Source organism: Scyliorhinus canicula, chromosome 3 (assembly GCF_902713615.1).
Source record: "Scyliorhinus canicula chromosome 3, sScyCan1.1, whole genome shotgun sequence".
NCBI classification, from domain to species: domain Eukaryota; kingdom Metazoa; phylum Chordata; class Chondrichthyes; order Carcharhiniformes; family Scyliorhinidae; genus Scyliorhinus; species Scyliorhinus canicula.
In genome coordinates, this window is record NC_052148.1 from 126,644,943 (window position 1) to 126,671,311 (window position 26,369).

The 26,369-nt window shown below is 46.1% G+C and overlaps 1 protein-coding gene across 8 annotated transcripts in view; it reads left to right on the plus strand.

The window, feature by feature from the left end:
* The window catches only part of LOC119962946 (gamma-aminobutyric acid receptor subunit alpha-2-like), a 379,650-nt gene that overhangs the window by 42,388 nt on the left and 310,893 nt on the right, over window positions 1–26,369 (plus strand). For 2 of the 8 annotated variants that reach the window (XM_038791286.1, XM_038791287.1), the window contains exon 3: window positions 5,468–5,553. The exons of the other annotated variants lie outside the window; for them this stretch is intronic. In XM_038791286.1, coding sequence (XP_038647214.1) covers window positions 5,483–5,553 — 71 coding nt within the window. In that variant the 5' untranslated portion in view covers window positions 5,468–5,482. The remainder of the gene's footprint in view (window positions 1–5,467; window positions 5,554–26,369) is intronic. 8 annotated transcript variants of the gene reach the window in all.

Genomic DNA, 26,369 nt, shown 5'->3' on the forward strand with positions numbered 1-26,369 from the left:
CACTAGATAAGAAGCAAGCGAAGGTCCAGGTGAAAGATGACAAATCCGATGAGGTGCTGGAAGAGCCAAAGGGAATTCCAGGCTTCTGGTTAACACTCTTCAAGAAGGTGTATATACTGAGTGGCATGATACAGGAGCATTAATGCATCCGCAAGATGTGAATGTTAAATGTTGAGTGTATTCAGCTGTTGAGCTTCACTCTGGAGTTTACATTTGAGCTAAATTAGTATTTTACAAACGAGGTAATTACAAAAGTGTACCGGCTGGAATCACGGCCCGACGAGTGGGAATTCTCATTTTATGATGAACCAGAATCATGGGATGCACCGGTTGCCAGATTGACTGACTGGGAGAAAGGAAAAAATGTCACTATTGAAGACTATTAAAATAAAGCCAAAGCATAACGGTCGGAGCACTCGCAAAACGGATAGAAAAACTGTACCAAATTACTCATTTTTCTTCAGAAGCTCCAGCGTGGAATGTTAAATAAAACATTTTCTGCAAGACTTGCTGTTGACTTTGAAATTGGTTGAATCCTGTGTGAACACGTGATTCCATGTGCAATGTCTTATTTACAGAAGTTTTTGCTGATTACAGAGACTCTGAAGATGAGTACATTGATGCATCAATGAAGTAAGCCTACGTCTGTTTGATGAGCTGGAGTTGGATGAATATGAAATGCCAGTAAAGCTGTTTCGTGGGAGAGATGGCACACTCGGTGAGGGAGCCTGTGCAGTGCTATGTCGGTGGTTTGGCGGAATGACAAGCTGCTCACCAGGTATACTCACTATACCCAGCCTGTACCGGACCCCAAGCAGTGCGAATACTCTGAAATGGAGCATGTCGAAATGGACGGCAAGATTACAGCAGCAGACACCTCAGTCAAAACTGATGGAACTCCGAACCAACTGAAAACAGAAAATATTGTACCAATTCTGGAGAAACTAGCTCCAGAAGCAAATGTGGAACCATCAACACCCCATGAAGATGTTTCATAGTGGACTCCCAGAGACGTGAGGCCATGCCACTGCAGGGGGTGTTCGAAGAGCAAATGATGGCATCCGTATGCAGTTCCCAAGGCGACGGGTGATACATAAATCATAATCCCCCCCCCCCCCCCCCCCAACCATGGCAAGACCTTTGTTCCACAGGGGAAGGTGTGTGTGTGGGATGGAGTCAGGCTTGTTACCGATCAGAGGTGGTCAAAGGGGTTGCCGAGTGCTTTAAGCTGGCTGTTGAGGCCAATTTCAATTCTCTAGAACTTCATCTCTGTTATTTGATAATATTTTGGTTCCTCTATCCCTCATGTCCTCGAGGCCAACATAATGACAACCCACCTACCATCCTTGCCCCTTATACCCTACATTCTAATTCACCCAGCATCTGCCATAAAGAGCTAAATATCTATTACAACTTTTACTATAATAAAAATACTCCCATTCATGGATGCCAATTCAATCATTTTACATCTTCCCAAGTTAGATCACTTATTAAAAAAAAATACCTATTCATAACCCCACATCAAAGACAGCTAATCCTTTTAATAACCTCTTTGAGCATCAATATAGAAGTGAAGTTAGTGCCCCCACTCGTCCCAAAACCCTTTGAGATAATTATAAGTTGTGGAAAGCAGCCAAGCATTAATAGCACACTGATAACCCTTATAAACAACTATTGTCACTAGCCAGACAGAGTTTTATCCTTTCAATGACACAAGAAAACTTCTTAATTGTTAAAAGACTAAGGACTAAGTAACTTAACAGTATGGAAGTTCTTGCAGATACTTAGATCATTTACATCTCCTCCAAAAATTCATAACTCTCACAATGTGGCTTGAAGTCCTTTTGAATGCTTCTGTTTAACTCAGCACTGAGTTCAGATGGCCCCACGAGTTTGAGTTTCATTCATGTATGTGAGGTGAGAGCGCTGCCTTGGACATCAAGGCAGCATCTGATTGAGTATGGCGTTGGTGAGGCCACACCTGGAGTATTGTGTGCAGTTTTGGTCTCCTTCTCTGAGGAAGGATGTTCTTGCTCTCGAGGGAGTGCATCAACGGTTTACTAGACTGATTCCAGGGATGGTGGGGATTGTCACATGAGGAGAGATTGACTAGGTTGCGATTGTTCCCGCTGGAGTTCAGAAGAATGAGGAGGGATCTCTTTGAGACTTGTAACATTTAACGGGATTAGACAGGATAGATGCAGGGATTAACGGGATTAGACAGGGTAGATGCAGGGAAGATGTTACCAGTGATGGGTGTGTCCAGAATCAGGAGCCACAGTCTGAGGATTCAGGGTAAACCATTTCAGACAGATATGAGGAGACATTTCTTCACACAAAAGAGTGGTGAGCCTGTGGAATTCATTACCGTAGGAAGTAGTTGATGCTAAAACTTTGAATATATTGAAGAGCCGTCTAGATATAGTACCTGGGGAGAATGGGATCAAAGGCTATGGGGAGAAAGCAAGATTTGGCTATTGAGTTGGATGATCAGCCATGATTGTGATGAATAGCAGAGCAGGCTCGAAGGGCCAAAAGGCCTCCTCCTACTCCTATCTTCTATGTATCTATGTATGTATCAAGGGGCCCCAGCAAAACTGGAGTCAATAGGAATCAGGGGAAAACTTGACACTGGTTCGAGTGATACCACAAAGGTCGTGGTTAGAATCATGGAATTTACAGTGTAGAAGGAGGCCATTTGGCCCATCGAGTCTGCACTGGCCCTTGGAAGGAGTACCTTACCTAAGCCCACATCTCCACCCTTTCCCGTGACCCAGTAACCCCACCTAACCTTTGTGGACACTTAAGGGCAATATAGCATGGCCAATCCACCTAACCTGCACATCTTTGGACTGTGGGAGGAAACCGGAGCACCCAGAGGAAACCCACGCACTGAGAGAACATGCAAACTCTGCAAAGACAGTGACCCAAGCCGGGAATCGAACCTGGGACCCTGGAGCTGTGAAGCAACTGTGCTAACCACTGTGCTACCATGCCGTCCATGGTTACTTGAGGTCAATCATCTCAGCTACAGAACATTACTGCAGGAGTTCTTCAGGGTGGTGTCCTGGGCCCCACCATCTTCAGTTGCTTCATTAATTACCTTTTCAACAAAAGGTCAGAAGTGGGGATTTCGCTGAAGACTGCATAATGTTCAGCACCATTCATGACTCCTCAGATAATTAAGTAGTCCACGTGAAGATCTGAGCAATACTCGGGCTTGGACTGACAAGTGGCAAATAACATTCACAGGTGCCAGGCAATGACCATCCAATAAAAGCAAATAGAACATGACATTCAATGGCATTACTGTCACTGAATCCACCATTATTATCATCCTGGGAGTTACCATTGACTAGAAACTGAACTGGAGCACTGCCATCTAGAAGGACAAGAGTAGCAGATACATGGGAAACCCAACACCCAGATGTTCCGCTCCAAGTCACTCATCATCCTGACTTGGAAATATATCATCATTCCTTCACTGTCACTGGGTCAAAATCCTAGAACCCGCTCCCTAAAAGCACAATGGATGTACCCACACCACGTGGACTGCAGCAATTCAAGAACGCAGATCACCACCACCAGGGCAATTAGGGATGGGCAACAAAAGCTGGCCTTGCCAGCGAAGCCCACATCTGAAAAAAAATCTATGCCCTGTCCCTTTTCCCCTACTTGCAAAAATTGAATTAGTCGGAAATGGGGACATAACTTCCACATTTGGGTCTGCCATTTTGTGAGATCCCCAGAGTCTTCATGACGCCATGAAAATTTTGGCCTTAGTGTTGTGCTTTGCCATAGACATTGCATATTAGGATTGCTCCTCACAATTAGCTACCCATTAAAATGTAGAAAGATAGAAAATCATGGGGAATGTGATCCCAACTTTCCAGTACATGTTCCCTGTAGTTGAGCATGAATTTTTAAGATTAGGTTTTGTGTTTGAAGGCGCAGATAATTTGGCGGCACAATTGCACAGTGGTTAGCACTGCTGCATAACAGGGCCTGGGACCCAGTTTCGATTCCGACCTCGGGTGGCTGTGTGGAAGTTGTACATCTCGCCATGTCTGCATGTGTTTCCTCTGGGTGCTCTGGTTTCCCCCCCATAGTCCAAAGATGTGTAAGTTAGGTGGATTGGCCATGCCAAATTGCCCCTTAATGTGGGGTTGCAGGAATAGGACGAGAGATTGGGCCTATGTCGGGTGGTTTTTCGAAGGTTCAGTGCAGACTTGATGGGCCAAATGGTCCTCTTTTGCACTTCTGAGATTCTGTGATTCTATGATACGCTTTTGTGAAATTCAATGTACTATTAAAACGAAAACAAAACTAATTACAGCATGACATAATTTTCATGTTATCAATTTAGGTATTCTGCAAATGTTATTTTATTTATGAATGGTTTGATGGATTATTTGCCGGTTTTGGTTTTGCTGATATTTCCTGGATTAAGCAAATTGCAGAGCTTCTGGAGTACAAAGTGATGTACAAGGACCACAAACCAATGGACAAATTGGTATTGTTAAGTTGGATTTTTTTCTGCATTTCTTAGAGATTTCTGAACCCTAGTGACTTGTTGATTTCCACTGTACATCTTTGTGAGGATACTGTAGGGTACAAACATATTGGCTACAAAACGCAATCTCTTTCACCAACTTCAGATGAACAAAATCTGCTTTAGGTTTAATTATTGCTTCCATATTTCGATGCTCTTTCATTACCTTTTGAACTCCCTGAACAGAATAGAAGGAAACATTTGCCATCTGATAGCTGCTCCCTCTCTCATCTCTAACTATCAGTTATCCATTGCAAGTTTTTTTGCTGTTCCTTGATCCTATCAATGCTTTTCAAACATTCCTCATGTTCCTTTTTTAAGCTCCAAATATATTATCCTACATATTTTTCGCCTTCCAGTTACCACTATATTAAAATCAAGACTCATCAGACAGCTTTCGACCCATTCTTTCAGAGAACCACAAATCCTGCCTCCCTCGTACAATATACAGGCTTTTAAATCCTATGCTTTAACTCTGTTAATCATGACTTCCTGTTATTTTTTTTATTGTACCTTTCAATCTTGGTGCTTTCCTGCTTTTGGCTGTTCTGTTTAGCTTCTAAATTTCAAAAGGAAATCAAAATAGTACTTCCTTGAGGTGACATTGTATACTACATGCCCATTCAAGATCACATCAATTGTTTAAAAAAACATCAGTACTTTCATCACATTCTGACCCAAGTAGTAATACTTTCTAAGTCGACCATCCCGTGCATGGCCCACGTATGCTTACTGTAATCAAGTACACAAGTCTAATATTAGTTTTCTGATCAAACTTGCTGTTCAATCTCCCCAGAGTGTGTTGTAGTAATCATTTAGATTTCATGCAATTTGATACAGAGTGGCACTCTGGGCTTCCCTTCAGATTTTTCTCTGCCACGACGCAAGACAGTTTTTTATCTGTTTCTTCCACAGGCATTGATTTCCACTATGTGCACAGCTTCAAAAGGGTCCTTCTTTGGGAACTTTGACCCTTCTTTGGGAACTTTGACCCCTGTAAGGTGAGCACCAGATTGTTCATTATCACTTCCACCAGTATGTTTTCAGACTTGTAGTTACTCTGAGATTTTTAGCCAAACGTACATTGTCGTGTAGCTATATACGGTTCGTGGTAAGTTATCTTTTCTCGTGACGTAGTTGCCTTAGCTATTGAAAAATGTTGATTTGGAATATTCTCTGATTTGTACCTTTTCAAGATAGTATTCTGGAAGCACTCATTAGAAATTCAGTGAACCCAATGTTTCATGTTTTGGCTGTTCTTTCCACCTTTTCTAAAGAAGCTTACCGTAGTAATATAAAATAAAGTTTCCAAGGCAATTGAAATTGCTTATTGGGAAGTTGGTGTGCTTAAAAAGGTGCTTCAAGACAATTTTTCATAGTCCATTACTAGCTTGGGCTTCTTCACAAGATTCATACAAGTCATGGCTGAAGAATATTTTTATTCCCACCAGATCAGTGTGATCAGTTACATAAATAGGAGTGAAAGATGGGAGTGAAAGATGATCAGCAAGTCTTATTTCAAAGAACTAAACTAAACATTATATTTGAACAGTCTGCATCTAACCTCATGACATCTGATTGAGGTAGGACTGCAAAGCTAAGGGCATAGTCAGCGTATCTGGTGACAAATTCAGCCTGGTGGTTCATAAAACTTTATTACATAAGATATATTTATATAAATGCTTATTGTTGCACAAATGAACGTGGTCGAAATCAGGGATGAGAAAGGACAGTCAGTTGAAGTTAATCGGGCTTGTACCAAGTTCTGAGTGTTGTGGAAGAGGGCTTTTAAGTGAATTAGTCCTATTTCAACCCATAGAGAATCTTTCTGCTTCTATTATTCTAGAACTATATGAATTCTATTCTTCCTTCGGACTCATTTTACTGAAGTTGCAATTTTTTCTCTGTTTCTTGCCCTTCCCTGAAACTGCAAGTTAAACACTGATCCATGCATGCACACAAAGTACAATACAGATTACTATATCCTTCTAGTTTTGAGCCCAGAATCCAGTGTCCTGGCACACACTACTCACCCTCCATCTTCTCCTGGAATGCCTCCAATAGCCTAGAACTATTTTGTTTATATTCATGTTCTTTATTTCCCTCTCTCAGTCTCATTACTTTGGATTTGTCAACATTGAATATCATTTGTTCCTTATCAGCTAACCTTCCTAATCTATCGAGATCATCTTGTATTTGCTTTGCTCTTCTCTATTATTTGAACTGCTCCTTGCCATAAATTGACATAACTCACAAACATAGACAGTTTTTTCTGACCCCAGCATCAAATCATTAACCTATACTGTGAACTTCATTGCCCTCAGCATCATCCTGCTGATGATCCTTGTCATGCCAATGTAGCTCCAGCCTCAACTATTCCTTGCTTTTTCTGCTTGCCTAATGTTCAAAACATTTCAGAACCTTACTTTCTACATGCCTTCCAACATTTGTCAACAAATTGCTCCGTGACATCATGTCAAAAGCCATCACTTCTGCAAATTTGTATTCTCAGCCGACGTGTTGTAATGTTTTTGAAAATGTTAAGCTATTAGGCAGCTGCTTCCTCCCATGAATTGATGATAAATCAGGGTCATTGTACCATGCCCTGCCTTCAGGATGTCATTATGCCCCCTTTAGCCACTTTCAGTATTTTTCCCACAACAGAATAAACTTATTGGCCTGTAGTTTTCCAGGCTTATCTTCTTAAAACAACTGTATTATTTAAATCTAACGTTTTCCTTATTAGTTCAGCTGCATATTCAAATAAGGACTTTGGTGACCTCAAAAAGAAGAATCACTTCGGCAGAAAGAACAATAATCACAATGCCAGAAGAATTAAATGGGAGCTGGAGGAAATGCTATCACCCATAGCGTGATGGGAGTCTGGAACTCACTGCCTGAATAAATGGTAGATGGAGGGACCATCACCACATTTAAAGCACACTTGGATATGCACTTGAAATGTCAGAACTTACAGGCTACGGACCAAGAGTTGGAAAGTGACATTAGGCTGGATCGCTCTTTTTAGCTGGCACAGGCACAATGATCCGGGTGACCTTCTTCTGTGTCGTAAATTTTCTATGTTTCCATGTTCCACGCACTTTCTTCTCTTCCAACTAATAGATTGATAGAGGGATTCTTTTGGACCGCAGGAAGGTGCAGTGGCGTTCTGCAGTAGATGGTGTAAGAACTATTGCTTCTCTTGATATATATTAATGACTGAGATATAGATGTAAAGGGCACAGTGTCAAAACTTGTGGATGCTGCAAAACTTGGGAGTATTGTGAACTGTAAGGAGGATAATAATTTTCCCGAGGACATAAACAGGCTGGTAGAATGTGTAGACAAGTGGCAGATGAAATTCAATGGAAAAGTGTGAAGTGATTCATTTTGGTGTGTAGAATGAGGAGTGACAATATAAAATAAAAGGTACAATTGTAAAGAGGGTCCAGGAGCAGAGGGACCTGGGCGTATATTGAGGGTGGAAGGGAAGGTTGAGAAAGTGGTTTATAAAGTATACAGAACCTTAGGCTTCATAAATAGGGTCATAGAGTTAAAAAAACAAGGAAGCTGCGACAAAAGTAGAAGCAAAGTACTGCAGGCTCTGGAAGTCCGAAACAAAAACTGAATAGTCAGCTCTCACAAACTTTTAAAATGCTTTGATTGTCCTCAATATGAAGGAGAACTGGATTCCTGGTCAATCCTCCTTCTGCCCTGGCCCCCATCCTCCTCCTGCCCGGGTTAACACTGCAAGGCCAGGATCTCTACCCTGATACTGACATACCAGCTGGTTTTTGCTATTATTTTTGGGCTTCCCCACGGCCTCCATTCCTGACTTTGACAGTGTGGAGGAGCCAAATATTGAGCTCAGTGTTTTCAATGAGATATAAATACGATAATAAGCAAGTAAGAATGTGGCAGATGGAGTATAATATGGGGAAATGAGGTTGCTCAGTTTGGTAGGAAGAATAGAAAAATAAATTGTGAAAAAATGTTAGTTTGGGTACATTTACATATGTAGAATATAACAAGCAATTGGCAAGATGAATAGTATGTTTACTTTGTATGTAAAAGGGTCAGAGGAGAAGATTAAGGTGCAGTTGTACAGAGTTTTGGTGAAGCCATACTCTGGAGTACCATGTCCAGTTTTGGTCTCCGTTCCTAAGGAAGGATATACCTGTCCTGTGGGGATGCAGCCAAGGTTTACTATATCATGTCCTGGGATGAGAGGCTTGCCCTATGAGGAGAGATTGAATAAAATAGGCCTAAATTCTGTTGTTTAAAAGGATGAAAGGATCTCATTGAAGTACAAGATTCTGAGAAAGCTTGACAGGATAGCTATTGAGCGGCTGGAGAATCTAGAACTAAGGGGCACTCTTTAGGATAAAGGATCAACCATTTTAAACTCTGATGAGGAGAAATTTCTTCCTTTAGAGGGTTGTGAATTCTACTCTAAAGAGGGATGCAATAATTCAAGATTGAGCTTGATAGATGTTTGGACTCGAGGAATATGTGCAGCATGGATTTGAAGTGAAGGATCAGCATTGGTTTATTTGAAGCAGGCTTGAAAGACCACGATGGACACCTCCTGCTCTTGTTTCTTATGTTCTTATATTTTTATATAGTCTGCAACTTCAGGTCAGTCAATTCAATGTCAGAGTTGGTGAAACATTTTGAAGGTAAAATTCCAGAACAAAGTTAATAGGCACTTGGAATAGTATGGGCTAAAGAATGAAAGTCAACACAGATTTGTGAAAGGAAAATTATATTTAACTATTTTGATTTGGTTCTTTGAGACAATGGAAACCATTTCTTGCCCTGCCGCTCCTACAAGCAATCGCACCAGTCTAAGTGCCTTATAACCACATAGGTCTGGGGTCTCGTGGTAGGGATGAAGGGGAGGCTTGGGAATGGTGGGGAAGGGGGATGGGGGTCTTGATGGAGACCCCCATCCCCCCTCCAATCTTCTCCATCCAAGGCCTGAGCAAGGTGATCTACTGGACCCCACCTGGGTCCCTGCATTCTTCTAGCCAACATCAAAATTATGACTTGGCAGGAAGAGGTTCTTATGAGGCCAAGAAATGGCTATTTAAGGGCCTCAAGTAGGCAAGGGCAGGCTTGCAACATAAAGTTGCAGGCAGATCGGGGCAGGTGGGAAGGCGGGTGGCTCTAACCCTAACCTTAACCTGGGGAAATTGATGGGTCCTACACCCACATGCAAACTCATCTAAATGCTTTTTAAATCTTGTTAGGGTTCCTGCCTCCTTTCAGGCAGCGAGTTCTAGATTCCCATCACCCTCTGGGTGAAAATAGTTTTCCTCAAATCCCCTCCAGATCTCCTGACCATGACCTTAAATTTATGCTTCCTGCTTATTGACATCTCAACTAACGGGAAAGGTTTCCTCCTATCTATCTTACTTATGTCCTTCATAATTTTGTACATCTCAATCAGATTCCCCCTCAGCCTTCTCTGCTCAAAGGAAAACAACCCCAGCCTATCCAGCCTCTCTTCATAGCTGAAACTCTCCAACCCAGGCAACAGCCTAGTGAATTTCTTCTGCACCCTTTCTAGTGCAGTCACATCCTTGCTATAGTGCGGTGACCAGAACTGCACACACTACTCGGCTGTGGCCTGTCGTGTTATTCACCCTGGGGTAACACGGACTGCAACTGGATGCAGTTGTACTGGAAAGTAGACACCAAACTTAGACATTGGTTCAATATGTTTTATTGAACTTCTGTAGCAGTGCACACAGTTCGCTGAGGGTTGACACTCTACTAATCTAAGTGTTCTAACTATAACTACCTAGACCAGACTAGCTCTGAGCCACATGTAGAAGGTGCTAACTGATATATACACCCTGACTGTCACTACAGTTGTTACCAGTGGAAAGAGGCAGAGTGCTGATGCCTCGTGTGTTTTATAGTGGGGAAACCCCCCCTCCCTGGTGTTCTGTCTGGTGATTGGTTGTGTTCTGTCCTGTGTGTTGATTGGCTGCACTGGGTGTGTGTCACTGCCTGTCTTTATCTCATTATGTGCAGGAGTGCACATTATGATATCCCTCCTTTTTTTTCACAAGGTGTCTAGCGTGCAGATACAGAACAATATGTACAATATAAATGTCTATAAATCCAATCTTTGGGGCTGGCGTTGGATCCTTGTCGACCGTCTGAGAGGTGGAGGTGGGGACGCCGCCGACTTGACAGGCGGGATGGCAGCCAGACTGGTGGCCTCATGGCGCGAGGTGTCCGGAGGAGGCATAACAACATCTGGAAAAGTGAGATTTGGTGGTGGGCATGCAAGTTTGCATAGTGCCCTTCTTTTGCGCCTGACAATGGCGCCATCAGCCATACGAACCACGAACGACCTGGGAGCAGCCTGTCGAACAACAATAGCTGGGCTGACCAGCCGCCACCAGGCAACTTGATGCGAACAGCATCTCCCGGAGGTAGCACAGGCAAATCAGTAGCATGAGCATCGTACGTCAGCTTTTGCCAATTCCTGAGTTGCTGCATCTTTTGCAGCACTGGGAGGAGATCCAGGTCTGGTAAGTGTATGGCCGGAACAGTTGTCCGCAGGTTTCTATTCATGAGGAGTTGTGCCGGAGACATACCGGTGGACAAAGAGATTGCCCTGAACGCCAACAGCGCAAGGTTGAAGTCAGAAGCAGAGTCCGCATCCTTGCAGAGCAGTTGCTTCACGATATAGACTCCTTTCTCGACCTTCCCGTTAGACTGAGGGTAGTGTGGGCTTGTGGTAATGTTTGAATTTGTACGACTTGGCGAAATTGGGCCACTCTTGGCTGTGGAAGCAAAGACCGTTCTCACTCATGACAGTGAGTGGAATATCATGCCTGGCAAATGTCTCCTTGCAGGCTTTGATGACTGTCCTGGATGTGAGGTCTGACAGCTTCACAACTTCTGGGTAACTTGAAAAATAATCTATGATGAGCACATATTCATGCCCATTGGCGTGAAAAAGGTCGATTCCCACCTTGGACCACGGAGAGGTTATATGTTGCTGGAGCGTTTCCTTCGCCTAAGCAGGCTGGAAGCACTGGCAAGTCTCAATTTAGGACCATGTTGGATATGTCCTGACTGATTCTAGGGCAATAGACAGCCTGCCGTGCCCTGCACCTACACTTCACCGAGGTGTCCCTCGTGGATTTGTTTGAGCACTAAGCTCTGCAGACGTTGAGGAATAACAATACGATCTAGCTTGAGGAAGATCCCCTCGACGACTGTCAGGTCGTCCTTGACGTTAAAGAACTGAGGGCATTGCCCTTTTTGCCAACCATTTGCGAGGTGGTGCATTACACGCTGCAGAAGATGGTCCTTGGCAGTCTCTTCACGAATGTTGATAACTCTTTCATCTGAGGCCAGGAGATTGCTGGCACACAGTTGCACCTGTGCCTCAATTTGGCGGATGAAGTCAACCTGTTCACAGGGCGAGGTGATGGAGCATGACAGGGCATCCGCAACTATTAGCTCCTTGCCTGGTGTGTATACTAATTCAAAATCATATCTGCGGAGTCGAAGGAGAATGTGCTGAAGCCTGAATGTCATGTCATTCAAGTCCTTATGAATGATATGGACCAAGGATCTGTGGTCAGTCTCCACTGTGAAGGTTGGTAGACCGTAGACGTAGTCATGGAACTTTACAATGCCGATTAGGAGGCCCAGGCACTCTTTCTCTATCTGAGCATACCTCTGTTCAGTAGGAGTCATGGCCCTTGACGCATAAGCCACTGGAGCCCAGGATGAGGAATCATCCTTCTGGAGGAGCACCGCACCAATGCAGTCCTGGCCTTGCGTCTGTGGAGATTTTTGTCTCCCTGTCCTGGTCAAAAAACGCTAGTAGCGAGCAGTGGTGAGCTTTGCCTTTAGCTCGAGCCACTCTGCTTTATGTGTGGGTAGCCACTGGAATGCAGTGGACTTCTTCACCAGATGCCTGAGAGCCATGGTGTGTGATGCCAGGTTGGGAATGAACTTTCCCAAGAAGTTTACTATACCGAGGAAGCTAGTACCGCCTTTTTGTCTTCCGGGGTCTTCATGGCGTTAATGGCCTTGACTTTGTCTGAATCCGGTTGGACACCCTACTGGGATACCTGATTGCCCAAGAACTTGATGGATAACATGCAGGGCAAGAGTTATAGCTGGGGGAAGGGCAATTATGATGCCATTAGACATGACTTAGGATGTGTTGGTTGGAGAAGTAGGCTGCAAGGGTTGGGCACACTGGATATGTGGAGCTTGTTCAAGGAACAGCTATTGCATGTTCTTGATAAGTACGTACCAGTCAGGCAGGGAGGAAGGGGTCGAGCGAGGGAACCGTGGTTTACCAAAGAAGTGGAATCTCTTGTTAAGAGGAAGAAGGAGGCCTATGTGAAGATGAGGCGTGAAGTTTCAGTTGGGGCGCTTGATAGTTACAAGGAAGCGAGGAAGGATCTAAAGAGAGAGCTGAGACGAGCAAGGAGGGGACATGAGAAGTCTTTGGCAGGTAGGATCAAGGAAAACCCAAAAGCTTTCTATAGGTATGTCAGGAATAAAAGAATGACTAAGGTAAGAGTAGGGCCAGTCAAGGACAGTGGTGGGAAGTTGTGTGTGGAGGCTGAGGAGATAAGCGAGATACTAAATGAATACTTTTCGTCAGTATTCACTCAAGAAAAAGATAATATTGTGGAGGAGAATGCTGAGACCCAGGCTATTAGAATAGATGGCATTGAGGTGCGTAGGGAAGAAGTGTTGGCAATTCTTGACAAGGTGAAAATAGATAAGTCCCCGGGGCCAGATGGGATTTATCCTAGGATTCTCTGGGAAGCCAGGGAAGAGATTGCTGAGCCTTTGGCTTTGATTTTTAGGTCATCATTGGCTACAGGAATAGTGCCAGAGGACTGGAGGATAGCAAATGTGGTCCCTTTGTTCAAGAAGGGGAGTAGAGATAACCCCGGTAACTATAGGCCGGTGAGCCTAACGTCTGTGGTGGGTAAAGTCTTGGAGAGGATTATAAAAGATACAATTTATAATCATCTAGATAGGAATAATATGATTAGGGACAGTCAGCATGGTTTTGTGAAGGGTAGGTCATGCCTCACAAACCTTATCGAGTTCTTTGAGAAGGTGACTGAACAGGTAGACGAGGGTAGAGCAGTTGATGTGGTGTATATGGATTTCAGTAAAGCGTTTGATAAGGTTCCCCACGGCCGTCTATTGCAGAAAATACGGAGGCTGGGGATTGAGGGTGATTTAGAGATGTGGATCAGAAATTGGCTAGTTGAAAGAAGACAGAGAGTGGTAGTTGATGGGAAATGTTCAGAATGGAGTTCAGTTACGAGTGGCGTACCACAAGGATCTGTTCTGGGGCCGTTGCTGTTTGTCATTTTTATAAATGACCTAGAGGAGGGCGCAGAAGGATGGGTGAGTAAATTTGCAGACGACACTAAAGTCGGTGGAGTTGTAGACAGTGCGGAAGGATGTTGCAGGTTACAGAGGGACATAGATAAGCTGCAGAGCTGGGCTGAGAGGTGGCAAATGGAGTTTAATGTGGAGAAGTGTGAGGTGATTCACTTTGGAAAGAATAACAGAAATGCGGAATATTTGGCTAATGGTAAAATTCTTGGTAGTGTGGATGAGCAGAGGGATCTCGGTGTCCATGTACATAGATCCCTGAAAGTTGCCACCCAGGTTGATAGGGTTGTGAAGAAGGCCTATGGTGTGTTGGCCTTTATTGGTAGAGGGATTGAGTTCCGGAGCCATGAGGTCATGTTGCAGTTGTACAAAACTCTAGTACGGCCGCATTTGGAGTATTGCGTACAGTTCTGGTCGCCTCATTATAGGAAGGACGTGGAAGCTTTGGAACGGGTGCAGAGGAGATTTACCAGGATGTTGCCTGGTATGGAGGGAAAATCTTATGAGGAAAGGCTGATGGACTTGAGGTTGTTTTCGTTAGAGAGAAGAAGGTTAAGAGGTGACTTAATAGAGGCATACAAAATGATCAGAGGGTTAGATAGGGTGGACAGTGAGAGCCTTCTCCCGCGGATGGAGGTGGCTAGCACGAGGGGACATAGCCTTAAATTGAGGGGTAATAGATATAGGACAGAGGTCAGAGGTGGGTTTTTTACGCAAAGAGTGGTGAGGCCGTGGAATGCCCTACCTGCAACAGTAGTGAACTCGCCAACATTGAGGGCATTTAAAAATTTATTGGATAAGCATATGGATGATAAGGGCATAGTGTAGGTTAGATGGCCTTTAGATTTTTTCCATGTCGGTGCAACATCGAGGGCCGAAGGGCCTGTACTGCGCTGTATCGTTCTATGTTCTATGTTCTATGCCGAAGGAGCACTTGGCCTTGTTCAACTTGAGGCCGTTTGCATGGATACGTCGAAAGACTTGTTTGAGACGAGATATGTGTTCCTCGGGGGTCATAGACCATATGATTATATCATCTACGTAACACGCACACCTTCGATGCCCTCCATCATCTGCTCCATGATCCTGTGGAAGATTTTGTGATAGTCATCACTGATATATATATATATATATTTTTTTTTAATATATATTCTTTTTTTTTTATAAATGTTTTTATTCAGTTTTCGTATTTTATATTGAACAAATTACAAATTGTTAGGAGAGAGAAAAAAAAAACAAACAAAAACAAACACGCAAAAATTAACACACATATTTACAGGTAAGCATCTTCGTAGTAGTAACTGCGCCCCCCCCCCCCCCTCCCCCCCTCAACATGTTTATTTAGCTTGGTTTTGGGCCTTAGCTAGCCATCGAACCCCCGTAACGAACCTGTAGCCCCCCCCCCCCTCCCGCTACCTTCCCCCGACTATTCTTCCTCTTGTACATTGGCCACAAATAGGTCCCGGAACAGTCGCATGAATGGCTCCCACGTTCTGTGGAAGCCGTCGTCCGACCCTCGGATGGCAAATTTGATTTTCTCCATTTGGAGAGATTCCGAGAGGTCGGACAGCCAGTCCGCAGCTCTGGGCGGTGCTGCTGACCGCCAGCCAAACAGGATTCTACGGCGGGCGATCAGGGAGGCAAAGGCAAGGGCATCCGCCCTCCTCCCCAGGAATAGATCTGGCTGTTCTGAAACCCCGAAGACCGCCACTATCGGGCATGGCTTCACCCTCACTCCCACCACTTTGGACATTACCTCGAAGAAGGCTGTCCAGTACTCCACGAGTCTGGGGCAGGACCAGAACATGTGGGCGTGGTTGGCCGGGCCTCTTTGGCACCGTTCACATCTGTCTTCCACCTCCGGGAAGAACCTACTCATACGGGTTCTTGTTAAGTGGGCTCTATGTACCACTTTTAGTTGCGTCAGGCTGAGCCTTGCGCACGTGGAGGTGGAGTTGACCCTATGCAGTGCTTCGCTCCAGAGTCCCCACCCGATCTCCATCCCCAGGTCGTCCTCCCATTTCCTCCTTGTTGCGTCCAGTACGGTGTCGTCCCTATCTACCAGTCGGTCATACATGTCACTACAGTTCCCTTTCTCTAGGATACTTGCGTCCAGTAGGTCTTCCAGTAGTGTCTGTCGTGGCGGTTGTGGGTACGTCCTTGTCTCCTTTCGTAGGAAGTTTTTGAGCTGCAGGTACCGTAGCTCGTTCCCCCCAGCTAGCTGAAATTTCTCTGTCAGTTCGTCCAGTGTTGCGATCCTGTCGTCCGTGTATAGGTCCCTGACTGTCAGTGTCCCCCCGTCCTGCCTCCACCTTTTGAAGGTGGCGTCGGTCAGTGCTGGTTTGAACCTATGGTTGTTGCAGATGGGAGCCCTGTTCGACATTTTGGTCAGGCCAAGTTGCTGCCGCAGTTGGTTCCAGGATTGGAGGGTGGCTGTCACCACTGGGCTGCTGGAGTGTTTTTTGGGTGGGGATGGGAGTGCTGCCGTGGCGAGGGCCCGGAGGGAGGTTCCCATGCAGGAGGCCTCCTCCGCACGCACCCACTCAGCTTCTGGCTCCTGGATCCATCCCCTTACTCGCTCGGCTGTTGCTGCCCAGTGGTAGAATTGTAGATTCGGGAGGGCTAACCCTCCCCTGGTTTTTGTTTTTTGTAAGACCTTCTTTGGGATCCTAGCATTTTTACCCCCCCATACGAACGCCATGATGAGTTTGTCCAGCGCTTTGAAAAAGGCCTTGGGGATGTAGATCGGAATGGATCTAAACAGGAAGAGGAACCTGGGCAGTACGTTCATTTTGATCGTCTGAACTCTCCCCGCGAGGGAGAGCGGGAGTGTGTTCCATCTTTGCAGGTCCTTTTTAACTTCCTCCGTCAGGCTGGTGAGGTTCCATTTGTGGATCCCTTTCCAGTCATGGGCTATTTGGATCCCCAGGTAGCGGAATTTATGTCGGGCTTGTTTGAACGGCAGCCCCTTTAGTGCTGCCCCCCCCCCCCCCTTGCGGGTGTAATGGGAAGATCTCACTTTTGCTCATGTTGAGTTTGTAGCCCGAGAAGGCTCCAAACTCTTTCAGGAGCGCGATGATTCCGTCCATGCTGCTTTGTGGGTCCGAGATATAGAGGAGCAGATCATCCGCATAGAGTGAGACTCTGTGCTCTCTACCTCCCCTTCGGATCCCCCTCCAATTTTTTGCTGCCCTGAGCGCGATTGCTAGCGGTTCGATTGCTAGTGCGAACAGCAGCGGGGACAGTGGGCATCCTTGTCTGGTGCCCCTGTGCAGCTGGAAGTATTGGGAGTTGGTATTGTTGGTCTGTACACTCGCCATGGGAGCGTTGTACAGGAGCTTTACCCAAGCGGTGAACCCTTTAATATATATTCTTATATATATATATTTATATTTTTTTTTACGGTAAGGCCCCTGTACTACAGGTATGGGGGTAGATCCCTGCCTGCTGGCTCCGCCCAGTAGGCGGAGTATAAATATGTGTGCACCCTGTACAGCAGCCATTTTGTTAGCTGCTGTAGGAGGCCACACATCTCAGTGTACTAAAGCCTCGATTACATTCTACTCTCGTCTTCTCGTAATAGTGCATCAATTTATTACACTGAAATTTTTCAGAGATGGACCTCCGCATCAAGCTGGATCGCCTGCAGCTGCATCCTCAAGCAGACAATGCCAAAAGGACTTTGAACATTGGCCAGCCTGTTTTGAAGCGTACATCGCGTCTGCGCCAGACGCAATCCCAGAAGTACAGAAGCTCCAGATTCTGTACATGCGGCTGAGCTCCAAAGTCTTTCCCCTCGTCCAGGACGCGCCTACCTACGCAGAGGCCATGGCGCTAGTGAAGGAAAAGTATGCTCAGCGGACTAACAAAATGTATGCCAGGCATCTACTCTCCACGCGGTGCCAACTTCCCGGTTAGTCGGTGGAAGATTTCTGGCATGCTGTGCTCGCCCTAGTTAGAGATTGTGAATGCCAGGCCGTTTCAGCCACTGAAAACTCGAATCTGCTGATGAGAGACGCATTTGTTACGGGCATAGGGACTGACTACATCCGGCAGCGACCTCGCAGCGACCAAGAAACTAGCGCTCTCACTTACGGTCGCCTCACGTAACATTCAGGCCTATGCCCCCGACCGCGCAGCCCACCCCCCCTGTGCATCATGGACCCCGCCGACGGTCACCCCATCGTGGACCCCATCAGCGACCGCCCTCCGCCAACCCCACGCCTGTGCCGCGCGGCAGCCATCCAACCCCGGGGGGGACCCAAATGCTACTTCTGTGGGCAGTCAAAACACCCCTGACAGCACTGCCCGGCCTGCACTCTGCAAGGCCTGTGGCAAGAAGGGACATTTCGCTGCAGTGTGCCAGGCCCACTCAACCGCCGCTATTGTCCCGGCACCCCCCACATGCGGCCAGTGGGCGCCGCCATCTTGCTCTGCTCACAACACTTGCGGCTTGGTGGCTTGGTGGGGGGGGCGCCATCTTGTCTCTCCCAGGACCAATGGGCTCCGTCATCATGCCTCCCCCAGGGCACGTGCGGCCCATGGGCGCCGCCATCTTTCCCGACTCAGGACCCCTGCCCATCGGGCACCTCATCAGGCTGCTCATCGCCTGCGACCGCCGACGAACAACCCCGTCTCGCCTCGATCACGATTGACCAGTCTCGAACACACAACCTTGTGACCACTTCAACAAAGGTGAAGGTCAACGGGCACGAGATCTCCTGCCTGCTGGACTCCGGGAGCACTGAGAGCTTCATTCACCCCTATATGGTAAGGCGCTGCTCCCTCATGGTACACCCCGCTAACCAGAGAATCTCCCTGGCCTCTGGATCCCGCTCCGTGTCAATCCGGGGGTACTGCATCACCACCCTCACCGTCCAGGGCGTGGAGTTCAGCGTCTTCCGCCTCTACGTCCTCTCCAACCTCTGCGCTGCCTTGCTACCCGGCCTTGACTTCCAGTGCAACCTCCAGAGCCTAACGCTGAAACTTGGTAGGCCCCTACCACCCCTTACATTGTGCGGCCTCACGACCCTTAAGGTCGACCCGCCTTCCCTTTTTGGAAACCTAACCCCGGATTGCAAACCCGTTGCCACGAGGAGCAGATGGTACAGCACCCAGGACAGGACCTTGATCAGGTCTGAAGACCAGTGGCTGCTTCGGGAAGGCATCATCAAGGCCAGTAACAGCCCCTGGAGAGCACAAGTGGTAGTGGTCAAAACTGGGGAGAAAAACAGGATGGTCGTTGACTACAGTCAGACCATCAATCGTTACACGCAGCTCGACGCGTACCCCCTCCCATGCATATCTGATATGGTGAATCAGATTGCACAGTACCGGGTCTTCTCGACAGTGGACCTGAAATCTGCCTACCACCAGCTCCCCATCCGTAAGGCGGACAGCCCATACACTGCGTTCGAAGCAGACGGGTGCCTTTATCACTTCCTTAGGGTTCCCTTTGGCGTCATCAATGGGGTCTCGGTCTTCCAACGGGAGATGGATCGAATGGTTGACCGGTACGGACCGCGGGCCACTTTCCCGCACCTGGACAATGTCACCATCTGTGGCCACGATCAGCAGGACCACGACGCCAACCTTTCCAAATTTCTCCACACCGCCACTCTCAACCTTGCGTATAACAAGGAGAAGTGCGAGTTCATCAATGTCAGCCTGAAGATCCACATTGGCAGAGGACATGGCATGGACTCGCTGTACGAGGTTGAGTAGCTTGCATACATGTGCACCAAGCAGGGATGCCTTGACAGGCTTGACAATCTCGAATCGCAGTGTGGCATTGATGGTCTTGTTGGAGACATACAGATGACAAAATCCTAATGCAGTTATGGCATTGCCCGCGGAAGAATTTTGGGTTGCTTTTTAATGCAGTCAAAATCTGCTGGAGAGATGAGATTGGCTGAAGCACCAGTGTCCAGCTTGAACTGGATACTGCATTGGTTAACGTGTATGACAGCACGCCATTTGTCTGCAGAATCCACGTTGAGGCTAGATAGGCATCTTGCTGAATTTGAGGAGGCATATTCACATGTAGTGATGATGCCCACACGATATGGGGGACTCCAGGCAGTTGTCCTCTGGATCCGTAGTGCTACCAGGATCAGAGTCCAGTAGACCTTGCTGTACACATCGAACGCGTTTGCGTTGGAAATGGGATCGCTGGGCCTTGACCGGTGGTGCAGACCTACACAAGGCTGCATAATATCCAGCCTTCCCACAATTTAAACATCGCCTTCCTTTTGCAGGGCATTGCCACTTTAAATGGGCGGTGCCGCAGTTCGGGCATGTCATGACTTTGACGTTGTTCCGCTCCGTGCTTCGTCGCACATGTGCAGTGCGGTCAGCTGACGGTCGCACCTGCGCAGTTTGGTCTTTGGCCGCTTCGTTCTCCCGTTCGTGGTGCGCATGCGTGAGACCCCGGGAAAAGCGCGCGAAATGGCCGCCTTCACGATACTGAGGCGCCGCAACCGGGTGATGGCCTGTACACACTCTGCCTCGTGGGAAGCAAGTTGTTCATGTTCTGCCGATTTGAGATGAGAGTACAAACTTCTCGCCTGTTCATGCACTTTACACGTCTTAATTGCGACTGGCAGGGTCATGTTTTTAATTTTGAGCTCCTCCCACAAAGCGTTGGAGTGGACCCCAAAGACGATCTGATCCCTGATGATGGAATCAGTGGTGTCACCATAGTTGCAGGACTGCGCAAATATACGGAGATGAGTTATGAAGGATTGGAAAGGTTCATTCTTGCCCTGAAGGTGTTGCTGGAAGACATAGCGCTCAAAGGTCTCGTTCGTTTCGACTTCACAGTGACTGTCGAATTTAGCTAAAATGGTCTCGAATTTGGTCTTTTCCTCGTCGTCGGCAAAAGTGAGCGAGTTGAAAATTTGGATGGCTTGGTCCCCCACAGTCGATAGGAGCAGCGCAATTTTCTTACATCGGACGCATGCTCGAGGCACGAGGCCTGAATGTAGAGACGGAACCTCTGCTTGAATACCCGCCAGTTGGCGTCGAGATTGCCGGAGATCCGTAGCTGTGGAGGAGCCCGGATCTTCTCCATGCTGTTGTAAGGCACTTGCTGGTCGTCACTGAATCACCCGAGGTAAATCAGTTAGATAAAGTAGACTACTGGTACCATGTCGTTAGACATGGCAGAACAAGTGTTCTATACTGCTCCATCTTATGCGGGTGAGTGTGGGACAGTATTGTACTTTCTTGGGATTTTTTTTGTTGCTTTTTTTTGGTGTATGATTTTAGCCATTTTCCTTTTATTTGTTCAATTGTATTTTAATTTATTTGTTCATTAGCTGAAGAGAATTTGACTCTCCGTGCAAAAACCCTGTACTGATAGGGCCTTTTATCAAGGATGATTCTGGTTATGGCAGTTAGTAGTTTGCTTCAAGTGGCACAGTGGCTAGCACTGCTGCCTCACAGCGCCAATTCAGGTTCAATTCAGGCCTTGGGTGACTGCCTGTGTGGAGTTTGCACGTTCTCCCACTGCACTCAGAAGCCAGATGGATCGCATGTGGCTTCCAGGCTGCAGGTTGCCCACTGCTGGGCTAATGACTACACTTTCATGTAGGAAAGCCACTGATAGCACAAAAGGAGTGCTGGATGCAGACTGCAAAGACTTTATTCAGAGAACTCTGGTCATTTTTAATAAGTCTGTGCTATTCATTAGTAGAAAGGCGTTTCAATCTATTAACATACAGCTTATGTGGAACCATCGTGCATTTTCATTCCAGGCTCCTTAAAAACTACCACAGTATGTTTATACTTTCATAATTGACGGTGTCACCACTACTTAATAGAATATTAGCAGTGGATCGCTGGATCCCAGGGGAGAAGGACTATGCATTTGAGCCTGACTCATGATGCCAGTGAGAAATCCATGAATCACAGTTTAAAGAAAATATACGAAGCTTATGTTTTTACCAGGATTCAGGTGGAGTATAAAATAGGCATGATGAAGCAAAGTTTGCATTGTTCGAACTAAGTTGGGGTGACCTAATCAGCACCGAAAGTATCCGAAATGAAACACTGCATAATTATTTTCTTCAAACCATCAGATACAAGGGACTGGTCAGGCAGGTCCTGAAGAGGATGCTGATAAAGACTATAAGGTCAAATAGTTTCCAGTTTTACTATACCCTCTGCCAGGAAGACAAATCCTGCAATATTTAATGAACAACCATTTCAATTAAAATTCAAAGTCACCTCAGCAGAAGCAATATTTCAAACATGTTTCATCAAACCTCACACGCACCATTATCTTCTGCTTAATTTCTGTTAATCACCCATGACCTTTTGGCTCTGCTGAGAGTGCAACCCACTGAGCCATAGCTGACACCTATATTAAACGTAGAATATATCAACCAGAAAGCCAACAGTGACTGCACATTGACATTGTGAAGAGCCGAGCTATTGAATGAGATTAGGTGAGAGGGTTGCAGGGGTGGGGTAAGGTTGTGGGGCACGAAAAATTGGGACTGAGTGGAGGTCAGGGACCTGATATCTACATTTCATCTATGAGAGGGGTGTAAGTCTGCATGCTGAGGATAACCGTTCATCTGCTACATAAAAGTAGCCGATACAAATTAACTCTATGCACAAAGATAAAAAACAGTTCCAATGATTTCTTCGTGTTTTCGTGAGTTCTTTGCCAGAATGCAGGCCTGACCCACCGCTCCATAACCTCAACCCCAGCTGCTATGGGGAAATTGAAGCCCATGCATGTTGCAGCTAGATTCTTACCACCTGCCATTGGCACATGTTGGAAGGATTTTCAAGTTGATACCTGTTTGGCTGTATTATGAACTCCTCTTCCTTGACTATCAAGTTTCAGAGTGGGACATACCCAGAGTTTCTGGCTCCGAAGCAGGGCACTACCCACTTAGCCACAACACTTCCAATCAATTTATCATACTTAAGGGACTGAATAGACTTCTCCGGTTTTCGCGCTCTCCACCAACAAGTAAACAGTCAGCAGATCCCTGCATCTGGTGGGAGGAGCTTCTGGAGTCAGCAAATGGTGGGGGGTTGGGGCAGTTGTAGTGGTGGAGTGTGCTGGGGGCGTATTGGTATTTTATGGAGCCTGCAAGAGCAGAAGGTTGTATGCAGTGTGGCTGAATTAGGCAGGAACAGAAATTTTGATTTCCCAACGGCAGGTTGTGATGCTGAGATTGAGTCAGCAGCGCCTTTGTGACTCCTCACGCCATCCTGTGGCAAGTTCCCACTTCCAATACTTCTGCACGCCAAGCAGACTTATTAACGTAAAGGTTTTAAAAAATGATTTCAGGTCTTCAAGATCAATTCAGCATCCAGGAATCTTGTGGTGCTCAGTTCATGGTTGTTTGAAGGTGACATGCTCAAGTCAGCTTTCTGTAGTTGTGTCTGAGGTTAGTGGTTTTGATTCTTCAACTCTGCACCACAAGGTAGGGGAACAGGAGAATGGGTTTGGCTTGAGTGAGTCAGTGGTGAGGGAACTTTTGTGGTGATTTTTACAGATAACCATAGAAAGCATTCTTTCTGGTTGTATCACAGTTTTGGTATGGTTCCTACTCTGCCCAAGACCGCAGGAAACTACAAAAGGTTGCGAATGTAGCCCAATCCATCATGCAAACCAGCCTCCCATCCATTGACTCTGCCTACAATTCCCGCTGCCTCAGAAAGGCAGCCAGCATAATTGAGGATCCCACGCACCCCGGACATACTTTCTTCCACCTTCTTCCGTTAGGAAAAAGATACAAAAGTTTGAGGTCACATACCAACTGATTCAAGAACAGCTTCTTCCCTGCTGCCATCAGACTTTAGAATGGACCTACCTCGTATTAAGTTGATCTTTTCTCTCCATCCTAGCTATGACTGTAACATTACACTCTGTAGTCTCTCCTTCCTTCCCTATGTACAGTATGTGTTGCCTGTATAGCATGCAAGAAACAATACTTTTCACTGTATACTAATACATGTGACAATAATAAATCAAATCAAAGGAAGGGTTGTGTTGTGAGGAGTGAAGTTGGGTATAGCAGACAGTATAAGCGATGCCCTAGTGGTATTGTCACTGAACTAGTAATTCAGAGACCCAAGGTGATACTCTGGGGACCCGGGTTCATATCACATCAAATGGTGAAATTTGATTCAATAAAAATCTGGAATTAAAGTCCAGCGATGACCATGAAACCATTCTCGTTTTGTCATAAAAACCCATCTGGTTCATTAACGTCCTTTTTTGGGAAGGAAATCTGCCGCCTTTACTTGGCCCATTGCAATGTGGTTGACTCTCAAATGCCCTGTGAAATGGCTGAGCCAGCCACTCAGCCCAACAGCAACTAGGGATGGCCCAGTCTGTGATGCCCACATTCCCATGTAAAAATAAAAAAGAGAGGAAAAGCCTGGTGATTTAGTTGAGGCTGACGGGAACAGTCAGTCAAGGAAAATGAGGGGCGTAAAGGGCCAGTATGGTTCACGTGAGTAAATCTCGGGGCATTGGCTGGCAGAGTCCTTGCAGGGCTTAATTCATTTATAAAATTTCAGTTATTCCCACTGAGCATGCTCTCAGACAATGCCCCACACAGTGGGTAAAAAGGAGGGCCAGGTGATTCTGCAAGTTCAGCTATGTGCTGCAGAGTGGCGAGTATAGCACTGAACGTTAAAATGAATATTCAATAAAGAGTGAATGCAATAACACAGCAGTTTCTTCCTCAATAAAGAAATCTCCCTTACTCCCCTGTATCCATCAATGCATGCCAATCGTGAGGCATGCCAGTACATTTAGATCTGTGACTAATCTAGTCCCAACAAAAACCGATAATGCAAACATCGGTAAAGTAATAATAATGTAATGTGAAATATTTGCAAGTAAAATTTCAATTTGGAAAAACAAGTTTGTTCTCTCAACAAGTCAAATGGGCATGGGGAGGATATTTGCAGCTGTGTTGGAGAACGTCTCTCTTTGTCCAGGAGGCTCTTTTATAGCTCACCCGTATCTGCTTCATTGTCACCTGATGGTGGGTTTCACCACTGAAAAGCTTCCCCCGAAGCATGACCACATCTGTCACCTGTATACAACATCTGCACTTGAATCACGTGGGACCTGACAAAAATAGTAGCACCCACTTATTGTGTCATTGGGAACAGTTCACCATGGTTAAACATCATGCCCCCCCCCCCCTCCACACACACACACACACACACACACACACACACAAACCACCACCTTCAGCATACAATTTAGCCCAAAGATTACAAGTCAGGAATGTAACCCATCTTAATCCTTACAGGAAAATTATTTCTGTTCAGTGCATTTTTATTTAGCACACTGTTTTCGGGAACTTGCCAGCTAAGTCTATAATGATCATTGCTTAATAGTTGTTCTCATTCTCCATCTAGATGCTAACCTGGTATATGAAAGAAATGAGATGCTTAACTGCTAGATACAGCTAAGTGTTTCCAGGTATGGATGTGGCACCCTTTTAATGGTGGTGAAATCCTTGGCTTCTCTCTTTAAGGTTTTGTATGAATCACTTGAGTATACAGCTGGGTGGAGTATACAGCTGGGTGGAGTGAATGGCAGCTTGCCTTCAGAGAGGTCTCTAGTCTGTGCTCACTCCTGCACAGTCCCAGTAAGCCTTTGACAATTGGTCTTTATAGACTATTTACTCACCTACGTCACTTGTGCAAATTTTCTTGCCAAACACCAATTCAGCCCCCGTTGTGTGGATGTTACTGGAACCTGTCATCGTAGAGTGACTGAGAACTTGGACAGTTGAAGAGAATCAGCATGGATTTGTAAAGGCTTGGGCATGATTAATTTCCTAGCATCATGAAGTTAAATTTTAGCCACATAAAATAGAGGTGGGTTGGGGACAGGTTGGATGTTTAAAATTTAAATCTAACTCCCACCTTTCATTAGCCCACTTGCTTCTAATTTTAAGAGGCTTGACAAGGGAGCAAGCAACCAACCTGGTTCCAGGAGGCAGGTTAGTCATTTTCTAACTTATACTGACGATACTCCGCTCTATCTCATCACCACCTCACTTGACTGTTTCACTGTTGATAATTATCAGATTGCTTATTCAACATCCCTCTTCCAGGCAACAGTCTTGAGAGTAAGCCAAATCTGTTTGCAACATTGGTGCCACATTCAATCCTGAAATTTGTTACCTTTTATATTCGTAATATTGTTAAGACCGCTTATTCCACCTCTAACATCGCCCGACTTCTTCCCTGCCTCAGTTCACCTGCTGCTGAAACTCTTACTCGTGCATTTGTTACCTCCAGAATCGCCCTCCCGGCCGTTTTATGCTCACCTTGCATTCTCCAGCAAGCTTGCCAGGAGGATGGAGGTGGGGGGGGGGGGGGGGTAGGGTGGCGCGGTTACCCTGCCAATTTTCAT